The 12,411-nt window shown below is 40.4% G+C and overlaps 2 protein-coding genes across 2 annotated transcripts; one reads left to right on the top strand and one right to left on the bottom strand.

The window, feature by feature from the left end:
• Positions 1 to 2,836: 2,836 nt before the first annotated feature.
• On the top strand, positions 2,837 to 5,912 carry LOC121765566 (protein AUXIN SIGNALING F-BOX 2-like). Its single transcript, XM_042161767.1, has 3 exons — positions 2,837 to 3,885; positions 4,373 to 4,868; positions 4,947 to 5,912. The coding sequence occupies exons 1-3, from the start codon at positions 3,413 to 3,415 to the stop codon at positions 5,727 to 5,729; spliced, it is 1,752 nt and encodes a 583-aa protein (XP_042017701.1). The 5' UTR covers positions 2,837 to 3,412; the 3' UTR covers positions 5,730 to 5,912.
• Positions 5,913 to 6,512: 600 nt separating this feature from the next.
• Positions 6,513 to 8,749, bottom strand: LOC121766030 (translocon-associated protein subunit beta-like). The gene is made up of 6 exons (XM_042162359.1): positions 8,468 to 8,749; positions 7,786 to 7,884; positions 7,582 to 7,690; positions 7,421 to 7,492; positions 7,298 to 7,303; positions 6,513 to 6,892 (listed from the first exon to the last, which is right to left on the bottom strand). The coding sequence occupies exons 1-6, from the start codon at positions 8,647 to 8,649 to the stop codon at positions 6,779 to 6,781; spliced, it is 582 nt and encodes a 193-aa protein (XP_042018293.1). The 5' UTR covers positions 8,650 to 8,749; the 3' UTR covers positions 6,513 to 6,778.
• Positions 8,750 to 12,411: the final 3,662 nt, after the last annotated feature.

Raw genomic sequence — 12,411 nt, forward strand, 5'->3', positions numbered from 1 at the left:
TTGAATTTTAAATTAATTGTGCTCGTCCTTGCGGAAGAGCACAGCTGTGAGTGTTGAGCACAGCAGACAGAAAAAGTGGGGTCGCCCACAACCGTGCCGCTGGCAAGAGCATGGTTGTGGATGCTCTAAGATCATACGTAAGTATAACATTTTCGGTAATGAAAGAACGGTGCTTTTCCGTAATTTCTAGCTAACTCTTAATATTACTACAAAAATAGAAACATAAAGAGAAATACTAGTATATAAAAATAAGTTCAATAAGGTGAACATGATTTTAATTAAAAACCACAATATGAAGTTGAAACAAAATTAACTTTATTTTCATTTAAAAATGATTGATTAATCATTAATTTTCAACTAATCCAATCCGCTCAACCATTTTCTCACCCTATTTCCTCCCAACTCCATAAGTTATAATAATGCGATGAGTACGATTGGGTTGTCAATTTCATAAGATTCTAATACCATTATTTTTCAACGTGGCAGTTAATTATTTAGCTGGCACGCAATCTACATAATTAAATTAAGTCGACTTCACCAAATTCAAATAAGGGCATTAGCAATGGGGCGCCCTAAGGTGCGCCCTAAGGCGCGCCCTATGGCGCGCCACGTCAGCAGTTTTATCCTCCTACCTCCCCACCTGCAGTGGGGCGCCCTAAGGCGCGCCCTAAGGCGCGCCACATCATCATTTTATTTATTTGTTTAATTGATTTAAACGTTTTCAACTAACAATTAATAACGAGTAAATAAAAAGGTCGAAATAACAAACGGGGACACATTAATAAAAAAAGAAGTTACACCGTTCAACTTACAAAAAAAAAAACTAAGTCGGTGCAATTCCCAACTTCCGACGCAGTTCATCTATCAATGCCCGGAGGTATTCGGCTTCGTCGGGGTCGGTACACTTCTTGAGGGCCTTGTGCGTCTCCAACAACGTCCTCGCCATCGACGCTGTCGCCAACGACGAATACACTTCGGCTGCCTGGGGCGGGAGCATTTCCGGGAGCGGAGGTGGGGTTGCAGCGGTCGAGGATGAGGTCGCGGCCGCCTTCCCTTTGGCCTTCGCAGCCTTGACGCCGGGAGGACGTCGGGAGGACATCGGTGTGCCGGAACCGCTGTCGTCCACGTACAACCGGTTGAGGTCAACCGGTTGATTGCCGCTGCCGCTGCTCGTGTAACCACCAACTTCGGTGGTCTTCATCCTCTTTGGCGCACTAGTGTGCAGAATTCCACCTTGGAATTTCTGCTTGTCCCTCAAAAGCGTCCAGATGGCCTCGTGCTTGAACTCGCCGAACATCGACCGGTACGACAATATCGCTTTAGCACGCACGTCTTCCCAGCTCTCGCCGCTCCCCTGTGCCCGCGCGCACTTCTCGAACTCCGCCGCGTACAAGTTCACTTGCTTCTTCACTTGATCCCAGTGCTTGCGGAGTTGCTCACGCTTGCGCTTGTACGCGTTCGGCGGCTTGGCCGCATTGTAGAGGTCGGCGATGCGCTCCCAGTACGCGAACTGCCTCTGGTTGTTCGCGAATATCGGATCTTCCGATATATCTACCCAACACCGGGCCAAAATGAGAGTTTCCTCGTCGGTGTAGTTTGTACGACCGGGGGCGTACTCATCGCAATCACCGGGAGGCGGCAACTTCTGCGCCCGCTGCCGGTTCCGCTTCTTTTTGGCTGGGGCGGAAGCGGTCGCGGCGGGGTCGGGATCGGCCGCTGCGGCGTCACGTCGGGAGGGGGCGACTGGTCGGGTTGGAGACGGCTCCATGTCCGACAACCCATACGAGTCCGTACTGAAATCGGGATCGTATTGGGCGTTGGTGTCGAACGAACGATATTGGCCGGGTTCTGTACCCGGCCAACGCGCATCTCCACTAAACATAGGACTATTTGGACTTGAAGCCATTTCGTAGTAATTATGTAAATGTAAGTTTCGAAAGTGAAATTGTGAAATGAAATGTAAAACGAATGAACTCTATTTATAAAACAACCAAACCGCGTGCCATCGTCCGCGACCTATCGTCCGTGTACGCCACAATGGGGAGGACGATGGCGCGCCCGATGCCTATCGTCCGCAGCCATCGTCCGTGTACGCCACAATGGGGCGGACGATGGCGCGGACGATAGGCATCGGGCGCGCCATCCTCCGCGCCCTTAGTATCGGCCGCGACGATCGTCCGCGACCTATCGTCCGTATCCGCAATGGGCGCGGACGATCGATGGCGCGGACGATGCGCGCCATCGGGCGTGCCATCGTCCGCCCATTGCGGATGGCCTAAAATACTCCAAATTAGACCACGCTCGATTTTCAGCCAAGCAGCTTCTCAAACTTTAAACAAAAAAGCAGTGATCACCAATTTTTCCACCCTCAAAAATAAAATAAAATAAATAAAATAAAATTCAGAACCCCAAAAAAATCACTGACATACAAAATAATTATCATACAAATCGAAAGAAAAAGCAAATAACATACCCACGCGCGAGGAGAGGTCTCACTCGCACACTCGCTCATCAATTGGCGCTGATTCCCCCGCATCTCGGCGCGTGAGAAAGAAACAACGGTATCGACAAAGTTGAAAAATGGAGTTCGCAGAGGTGATTGCCCATATCGAAACCAGAGAAAAAGAGACTCATAGCCCTTCTACGGTCAAGATTCCTTCTTCCATCGATGCCAGCCGTTGATCTACTTAACCTTAGTCAAACTTCAACTATGCTTGGTTACTGCCCACAGTGGATTTCCCTTCTCTCTCTCTGCCTTTCCATTGTCTGATGATGAGATGAGAGTGTGTATTTCAGCTTTACCCCTTAGCATGACTGAATGGGGTTAGATTATTGGAGGGAGGGAGGGAGGGAGAGAGGGAGTGAGAATGAGGGAGATGACCATGGATTTTATTGCTGTGCAATCTCATTAGTTCCCCTCTTTCTTCTCTAGATGGGTGATATTACTTAATTGTTGGATCTAAGTTTTCCTTCTCCTATTTCACCCTTTTTAGTTCCAAATTTGGATCTTTCCTTTAAAAACCCATCTAGTGGGGATTTTTTTCCAGTCGGCAGTTGATTTGGCGTTGAATATCTTAGTCTATCGATAATTTCCGCAATTTTTACCTTTTTTTGTTTGCGTTCTGTTCAAATGAGTAATCATCACCTTTTGATTTTAGGGTGATGATGAGTGAGTGAGTGAGCTCAAAATAACTCCCTCATAAAACAGTAATTTCTTCAATCTCTCTCCCTTGTTTCCCCCAATTGTGCTTCTGTTTGTTTCTCTCAGATCGCTCCGAAAGTAAAATTGACGTTGCGATTTCAGATCTGTTTCTGTTATTAGATCCGAGAAACTAGTTAAATTAGAAGACTAGTTCTTTTTGTCGTAACCGCAGGGTTTCATCACGGGCATTATAAATCCCCAAATCAGAAGATGTGTTTGTTTCAGAGTGTGATGAATTACTTCCCGGAAGAAGTACTGGAGCACGTGTTCGATTTCCTGACGTCGCACCGTGACCGGAATGCGGTGTCGCTGGTGTGCAAATCGTGGTACAGCGTGGAGAAATTCAGCCGTAAGAAGGTGTTCATCGGCAACTGCTACGCAGTGAATCCGGAGCGGTTGATTGCTAGGTTCCCGCGGCTCCGATCGCTGATCCTGAAGGGGAAGCCTCATTTCGCGGATTTCAACCTGGTGCCTCATGATTGGGGCGGCCACGTGTACCCATGGATCGAGGCGATGGCGAAGAGCAGAATCAATCTGGAGGAGCTGAGATTGAAGAGGATGGTGGTCTCGGATGAGAGCCTCAAGCTGCTTGCGAAATCTTTTCCAAATTTCAAGTCTTTGGTTTTGGTCAGCTGTGAAGGGTTCACTACCAATGGCCTTGCTGCCATTGCATCTAACTGCAAGTATGTTTTGTGAATTCGATTAACTTCTTCCGTTTTAGGTGATTAATTCCTTTTTAGAAATTTGATATATTTGGATTTGGTTTGATGAATTCAATCAAATTCGTCCCTTTTTTTTTGCTTTGGAGTAGTTTTCTTGCTGTTTTTCCACGCTGAATTTGTAGTTTATCTGTTATTTTGTTGGTGATTTTGGTGTGGAATATAAATCTGGTCGGTTTTGTGATCTTGACTTTGTTGTGGAATAGTATAAACTAGTGCTACCATTTACTTTGATGGCTTGATTAGCTTTGAAATTGTATAATCCTCAAGCATATGTTTTACCATAGAATATTTGTGGAGTCGTGCCTAGAGGATGAAGTAGCTTTTGTAAAACTGTACCTTCCTGCACTAGGTTTCGTGGTTGCTTTCGATTGCTTATAAATCAAGTAGTTCCTATGTTAGTCAGAGTTAAATGCTTCTTGGTTTTTGATGACTGGACCTTGCACGGCAGGTTTCTTAGGGAGCTTGACCTGCAGGAAAATGAAGTTGATGATCGCAAGGGCCACTGGCTCAGCTGTTTTCCCGAGAGCTGTACCTCTCTGGTCTCTTTAAATTTTGCATGCCTCAAAGGAGAGGTTAATGCTGCTGCTCTTGAAAGACTGGTTGCAAGATGCCGTAACCTTAGGAGTTTAAGACTCAACCACGCATTGCCTCTGGAGGTACTTCAGAAGATTTTAGTGCAAGCCCCGCAGTTGAATGATTTGGGTACTGGTTCCTTCACACATGATCCGAACTCGGAGACGTTCATCAAACTGAAAAATGCTGTGAAGAATTGTCATTCGATTAGAAGCTTGTCAGGGTTTTTGGATGTGAATGGACGCTGTTTGCCCGCTGTCTACCCAATCTGCGCCAATTTGACAGCGTTGAACTTGAGTTACGCGCCTGGGATCTTCAGTAATGAACTTACAAAGCTAATTCGTCATTGCAAGAAAATAGAGCGGCTCTGGGTTTGTTTTTCTTCTGTTAAGTTTGTTTCTTTGTAGCTACTCGTTTCGCTTTCCTAAGATTGGACTTTGATTATGCAGATATTAGATACCATTGGAGATAAAGGACTTGGTGTCGTGGCTAACACATGCAAGGAACTACAGGAGTTGAGAGTCTTTCCGTCTGACCTTTATGGCGTGGGAAATGCAGCTGTAACCGAAGAAGGGCTGGTTGCTATATCAGCTGGATGCCCGAAGCTGAACTCAATCTTGTACTTCTGTCAGCAGATGACTAATGCTGCCCTCATCACAGTGGCCAAAAACTGCCCCAACTTCATCCGTTTCCGGCTGTGCACCCTTAACCCGATTGTACCAGATGCAGCAACCAACCAACCCCTCGATGAAGGTTTTGGGGCAATTGTCCAGTCATGCAAGGGCCTGACGAGGCTATCAGTCTCGGGTCAACTGACAGATCAGGTCTTCCTTTACATAGGAATGTACGCCGAGCAGCTTGAAATGCTCTCAATTGCGTTTGCTGGGGACAGCGACAAAGGGATGCTCTACGTCCTCAACGGGTGCAAGAAACTGAAGAAGCTGGAGATCAGAGACAGCCCGTTTGGTAACATGGCACTTCTATCGGACATGGGGAAGTACGAAACAATGCGATCCCTTTGGATGTCCTCATGTCAAGTGACCCTCGGAGCCTGCAAGACTCTGGCGGAGAAGATGCCACGGCTCAATGTTGAGATAATCAGTGAGAATGAGGGTGGTGCAGGTGAAGTTGAGGCCAGACTTGATGATAGGGATAGAGTGGAGAAGATGTACTTGTACCGGACTCTTGTCGGGCCTCGGACAGATGCCCCGGATTTTGTAAGGACGCTGTAGATGCGGTGGCCGGAGCTGTTCCTGCTATGTATTATTAGCTTTAGGTTCTTAATTTAGACACTACCTACTATTTATGCATTTTCTAGTTCCACTGATGGCTTATTGTTGTATATGGTGGGGGATTATTCATTTGACTTCAAACTCTGTATCATGCTTTTGTTTATATCAACTTCTCACCTCAAATGTTGCCTCTCTTTCTCAGTCTTTTTTCTTGAACAATGATATGTGTTGGTGTCAAATTCTATGCTAGACAATAGAATAAGCATTATATCTTATGCCTGCAATGGCAGTTTTAAGCACATAGAAAATTTAGTACCTGCTGTTTGAATTTTACAATTATGATTTGGATATACAATGAATTAAGATAAGAAGCTAGAAATTTATTAAGATCATTTCAAAGAATAAAGAGTTTTAGTCAATAGCGCTTAACACCGCAATCAAACTTATAACTCGATAATTTGCTAGATTTAATGTCATGTTTTCAGCAACTAGGTTATATTTTAAAATTTAAAGGCCAAAACGGAAGACTGCATGGTGTCTTAGCTATTTTGTTGATTAATACTAACTTTATTGTCATTGAAGTCTCAAATCGTGAAACATACCTTAATATACATATAGGAGTATATTTTTTACCATACCATTCATGAATAATTTTCAATAAGTACTACTAATAAAGTAATACTCCATCACTATCATAATTCATAAGTAGTAGAGCGATGGATGCCTCGATCAATTACAACATACAACTCGCATCAATTCAAGACACGAAAGTATATGAACAAATTCTGCAAATTTCCGGAAGATGCATTTCACCACTGATAACTTTGAGAACTCTCCACAAGAGCAAAATATCAAAGATAAAAGGGTTTTTATAGATAGCTAAATATGAAGAGAGGCCGATGTACTACCAAGCTATCTCAGTGTCTAATGTCTATTGCTACAAGTGTGAAATTGTAATAACAAAACAGAACCCGAAAACCAGCAAAACCTGTTACAGTGTAGAGAGTGATAAGGTTGTAACATGTAGGAATCTCACATCATTTTGTTAGTTAGCGCTTCTTCTTGCTTCCCTTAGCACCACTGGATGGACTCCCCACCAGGTACACGAACAGCACAACAATCGATATAACCGAAACAAGAGATCCGTATTTTTGTAGCAGCTTCTGCAAAGAGGATAAAAATAGTAAATACAAGGGAAAGAAATTGTAGTAGTTCATACTTGATTATTATTGTGTAGATTTGTTGCTTTGGTACAAGATTTCTGTATTAATGGGAAAAAGTTAAGAGCGTTTCATATTATTGCTAGTAGTATGGCGTAGCTCATATAATGTTTGCTCTACTGACAACATCATGTATTCATAATCCAGAAAATTGTTCATATATTAAGAAATAACAAAGGAAGCATATTTCTTAATTCTAAGTTATGGAGAACCATAAGATTTGATGTAGCTGATTACTTGACCATAAAATGCACACATAGATAAAACGATGCAACAACCTCAGATGTCAGAATCAAGGATAAACGATCCAAATAAAAAGAATCAATCAAGGGGTAAAGTTTGACGCACCTTTGCCTAAATTATTCCAGGTCCCGCCATAAAACAATTCCATTCCAAAAGATCACAAAAAGACAGCATTAGTTAGTAAAAAGGAGAAGCGAAATTATCGAGCTAATTTCCTTTGCAACTTACCCAGTCAAGCTTCTTCACCGGGGGCCTATCAGCTAGGATTTCAAGTGGTAGGATTGGAGTTGAGAATGCCTCCTGAAAGGACACAGTTCAGAAATAACACATACATTACTTTCCAAATTCGATGTTAGGATAACATGCATAATTTTCTAAAAATGACAGACCTGTAAGGTGGATTTTGTAGGAATACGATATGTTACCACTGCGGGTGGGCTATAAAACACAGTTTTTGTTTTTGCCTCCAACTCAAAGGAATGTGATAGAACTACCCCACTGAACATAAACAGCAATAGTGAGTTAATGAAATAAAGAGACTAAGTGCAGGTATAGATTAATCAAAGGAATACCGTTTTAACTCAATAACTTACGCATCAAGCCTTTCCCATGAGACTGAAGTGTTGCCAGCAACAATGCCAAATACATCACTAGACCAGTTATCATCAATAAGTGTAACGTCATAAGCAGTCCTAAACATACAGAAGAGTATTGCGTTAGAACATCATTGTAGGATACGTCTAAATAGCACAATAGGAATCAAGAAGGAGGTTTATTTCATTTGAGAATGAACACAGGAAGGATACTGTGACATCTTCATTGCCGATCATCAACTGCCTATACTAACAAGTAACAATGCAAGTATTTAAAGTCAAACTCTCATTTTTGAGTTTCAAATGAATCTGGAAACATCAAGATCAAGCAAATTGGTAATTGCAGATGGAAGACTCTTTATACTGGATTAAGATTTAAGAGATTGCACTAGCACACCAATCATATTCAAAGGGAGCTGCATGTATTGCCATTTGCCGGTAAAGGAAAGCACACCCCAATTTCTCAGTATCTAACAAAATCCAGGAACAAAAATTAACATCCGAGTTATTAATAAAACCCCCTCAAAAACCACTGATTACAAGGGTTTCAATAAATATCAGAAATCACATAAATCAATGGAATTACTATGCATGTGAGCTGAATTACAGCAATCTAACAAATTGCCATCAAAAGAATCGCAGAAAACACAGATCTGAAAGGAAAAAGAGGATTTTAACATACGCGGATCCTTGATTGTAAATATCGATGGAAACGGAGACGCGTTCGGAGCCGGATTTGAGCCTAGTGAGAGAGGCCTTCTTATGGGCGACGATGAATGGAGCTTGGGAGTTGGCGATGGTCGATGCGGCCAGTAACAGAGCGGCGAGAATGAAGATCGGGATGGCGAAATTCGAATTCGCCATTACTGCTTTGAAGGAGTGGAGCTCAAGGGCAGAAGAGATGTGTGAAGAGTTGACGAGTTAAAAAATAGGGCTAAAATTTCCGATCAATATTCACTTCCAAACCAAACGTGTCCTACAGGAGAACTAACAAATTGGATTTAAATTTTTAATGTTTCTTAAATAAATGGGCTTGTTGCAATTGGGCCTTCATTGTACTAATTGGATTTAAATTTTCATTGTTGCTTTTTTTTATTTAGTTTAGCCTTCTTTATTCTAATAGCCCTTCATGAAGAAAAGCCAGCAGTGACATCTTCGTTGTCATCAACTCATCATCACATGTAATGAAGACAAAATTATTGAGGTTAAAGAAGTAGTATGATTGTATGAACATGACTTTCTGAAAGTAGAAAATTGAATTCCACATAGGGTTGTCTGAGCTCTCTCTATAATCTTATAATTTTTTCAAAATTTTAATCATTTCTCAAAACTAATAAAATTTTCCAGCTTGATTTGTAGTTTGTGATAGAAATCTACGTGTTTCACCCTAACACTAATTGGTGGTAGGAGGAGAGGCCCATGAGACTTATATAGTAGATTAAGCTCTTTGTGTACACTGATGTGAGATATTATTATATTCATTTTTATGTTTCAATTGCCAACACTCCCTCAAACCCTTCAAGGTGAATCTTGGAGGGGTTGGACTTTTTTATGATCAATTAGACAATAGACCCAATTTTTTTTTCGATCGGCTTGGACCACTGGTCCAAATTTTCAGCCCAGTTATACTGTTGTGTCAGTTAAATATGACCCACAGTCGGCGACCCGCTCTGATACCATGATAGAAATCCATGGGTTCCATCCTCAAACCAAGTGGTGATAGAAGGAGAGATCCATGAGACTTATATAATGAATTAAACTCTTGGTGTACACCGATGTAGGATATTATTATATTCATTTTTATGTTTCAATTGCCAACCGTTTGTATTCTTTTAGTGTTTGTATGGCTTCTTTCATTTGAAAAAAATTATTAGGAATAAATCACTTTTAAAGATTTTACATTTTATACAATATGATTAGATACTCAATGTGTCTGCATTCAAAGCACCACTTTGATTGATTGCCTCAGTTGCCCGGTTACATCGATGAAATTTCTTGGCAATTTTCTCGATGGTTTGAATACAAGGTTGTATAGATCTTTGTGTGCGTTCTGGTCAAGTCGGATCTATATATGCATCCTTTACATGCTTTCAGAATTGATGTGATAATAGGCATGTCCCGATAATTGAGTCTTGTGAAATTTGTATATAAATACGATGGATTGATACATATTGATATATTCACTTTACTGCAACAAAAAGAAGCTAAAGACATTTTTAATGCTATTAAGAACACTAATATGTATTTTTAACTATACTACTAACATTTCATAAAATGTCCTTATTGTTAGTGTCCCAATAAAAATTAGGGATTACAAATAAAAGCGTCATAAAAAAGTAAAAGATTAAGATGGTTTATCCCCAACTTAGGGATACTACTTTATTTTGCATCCTAAATTGTGTTTTTAAAAAAAAATTCAAACACTAATTGCGTCTCAATTTTTGTATCATTATTAAGTTTTTTTAGACGAGCTAGCTTAATGATAATAATATACTCCCTCCGTCCCACATTTTTAGTCCACTTTGTGTATGGAGTTTTAAGAAATGTAAAGAAAAATGAGTTGAAAAAGTTAATAAAAATGAGTTCCATTTTTATATATTAATTTTATAATAAAATATGAGTAAATGAATTAGTGGAATGTGATGCCTATTAAACATTCATGGTAAAAAATGAAATGAGACAATAAATGAGCGACGAACGAAAATTACAAAAGTGGACAAAAATTGGGGAACGGAATGAGTATAATTACTTCACTGATACACCTAAGAATAATTGCACTGATACGTGTACACATAATATGGATAACATAGAGACATTATAAGTTGATCGTAAAGTAATGTACTGATATTTCCGATTACGTGCATTGATATTTATGATTCATCAGACTACCATTCGTCCCCAGTTCGATCAGCTCTTTTCTTTTAGATCATATTGGTCGAACCACATAAATCGTTCGTGTGTTCTTGCGTTGGCACTACCATTCATCGTCTGTTATAATAGATATCTACAACATTGTCGGATACATAGGAAAATAAAGAAAGGAGGCAAACACGACATGGAATTCGTGATTGAAAACACTAGCTTCGTTCCCACTTAAAGTGGAGCATTTTATGTTCGGAACGAGATTTTTTGCAAGTTAAGTAGAGAGAAAATAAAGCAGAAGAGAAAAATAAAGTAACGATATTTTCATTTCGGGACCATATGGAGTATAAGTTTTTGTCCTGGTTTTCTCACCAACATCTAACATTTAAAGTTAGGGACTACTACTTCAATGAGATTTGTGACCACACAAGAAAGAAACTCCCCTGCATAACATTCAATAGCTTCTGTAAATGGAAAGTTGATACTATACAATATTGAGTATTGAAGAGAAGGCCTAACATGAAGGAGAAGAGGCTGTCAAGTTAGCCAAAGGAGACTGCCCAAAACCACCAAATTAATTCCAATTGGATTTAATCAATCAATGGAGCAGGCAAGTCATCCTTGGCTACCAAACACCATTCTTACCATCATGCAAGGCCTCTCTTCCTCTCTCTTTCTCTCTCTCTCTCTAGGTGAAGAAGCTGCATTCATGGGAAATGGAGGCCTAACATGAATGAGAAGAGTAAGTAAGATTAGCCAAGGAGACTGCCTAAATACAACACAATAAAAAATCCAACCAACATCATTCTTGATGAGTTTGGCACAGGCAAGTCATCCTTGGCTATCAAACTTCAACTCTTATCCTCATGCTAGAAACTCATTTCCTTATATATCAAGACTCTCTCTCTATCCTTCTAGGTGAATCTGCATTGATTGGAAATGAAGGCCTTGTATGAATGAGAAGAGCAAGTGAGACTAGCCAAAGAGACTGCCCAAATCTCCAACAACATCAAAAATTTTAATTTTTGACGAGTTTGGCACAGGCAAGTCATCCTTGGCTATCAAACTTGACTCTTATCATCATGCAAGAATCTCTTTCCTCAAATAGTCCTCCTCTCTCTATTGCATTGATGGAAAAGGAGGCCTAGCATGAATGAGAAGAGCAAGTGAGATTAGCCAAGGAGACTGCCTAAATCACAAACCATCAAGAATCAATGAAACTTGATATTTGATGAGTTTGGAACAGGCAAGTCATCCTTGGCTATACATTTGAACTCTTGCCCTCATGCAAGAACATCCTTTCCTCAAATAGTAAGATATACACACACTCCATTAGTATTCTCGGTTATGATCATTACACTGCGGCTTGAGCATTGCTATTTATAGCTGCTGGGTGACAGACATGATTGAAATACTTTTTCTTTTTTGGGCAAATTTATTCTATTTTTGTCCATTCCTTTCTGCAACATTATCTCACTGCCCATAAAAAGAATATGTTCTGCATGGCCCCAATGCACACCACTTATCTCTTTTCTGCACCATGCATGTATATGATCACCTATAATTATTGCTCATCAATTTATTTATTTTAAAGAAAACAAATGGATATCATGAAGAACTTAACTATGTATGCTATATGTGTATTATGCATATCAATCATAATTAGTAAGACCTTCAAAATTAATTATGTTTAAGGATATATAGTAAATGTGCATGAATACACACAACATGGGCTTGGATGAGAAATTGATTAAAAGAATTATA

Source organism: Salvia splendens, chromosome 14, assembly GCF_004379255.2.
Source record: "Salvia splendens isolate huo1 chromosome 14, SspV2, whole genome shotgun sequence".
Taxonomy (NCBI): Eukaryota; Viridiplantae; Streptophyta; class Magnoliopsida; order Lamiales; family Lamiaceae; genus Salvia; species Salvia splendens.

Coding starts and splice junctions, on each gene's coding strand:
- LOC121766030 (XM_042162359.1), bottom strand. CDS start 8,649: ATGGCGAATTCGAATTTCGCCATCCCGATCTTCATTCTCGCCGCTCTG. Junction 7,691..7,785: donor TCATGGGAAAGGCTTGATGC/GTAAGTTATTGA, acceptor GTTTATGTTCAG/TGGGGTAGTTCTATCACATT. Junction 7,493..7,581: donor CTACAAAATCCACCTTACAG/GTCTGTCATTTT, acceptor GTGTCCTTTCAG/GAGGCATTCTCAACTCCAAT.
- LOC121765566 (XM_042161767.1), top strand. CDS start 3,413: ATGTGTTTGTTTCAGAGTGTGATGAATTACTTCCCGGAAGAAGTACTG. Junction 3,886..4,372: donor GCCATTGCATCTAACTGCAA/GTATGTTTTGTG, acceptor CTTGCACGGCAG/GTTTCTTAGGGAGCTTGACC. Junction 4,869..4,946: donor AGAAAATAGAGCGGCTCTGG/GTTTGTTTTTCT, acceptor TTGATTATGCAG/ATATTAGATACCATTGGAGA.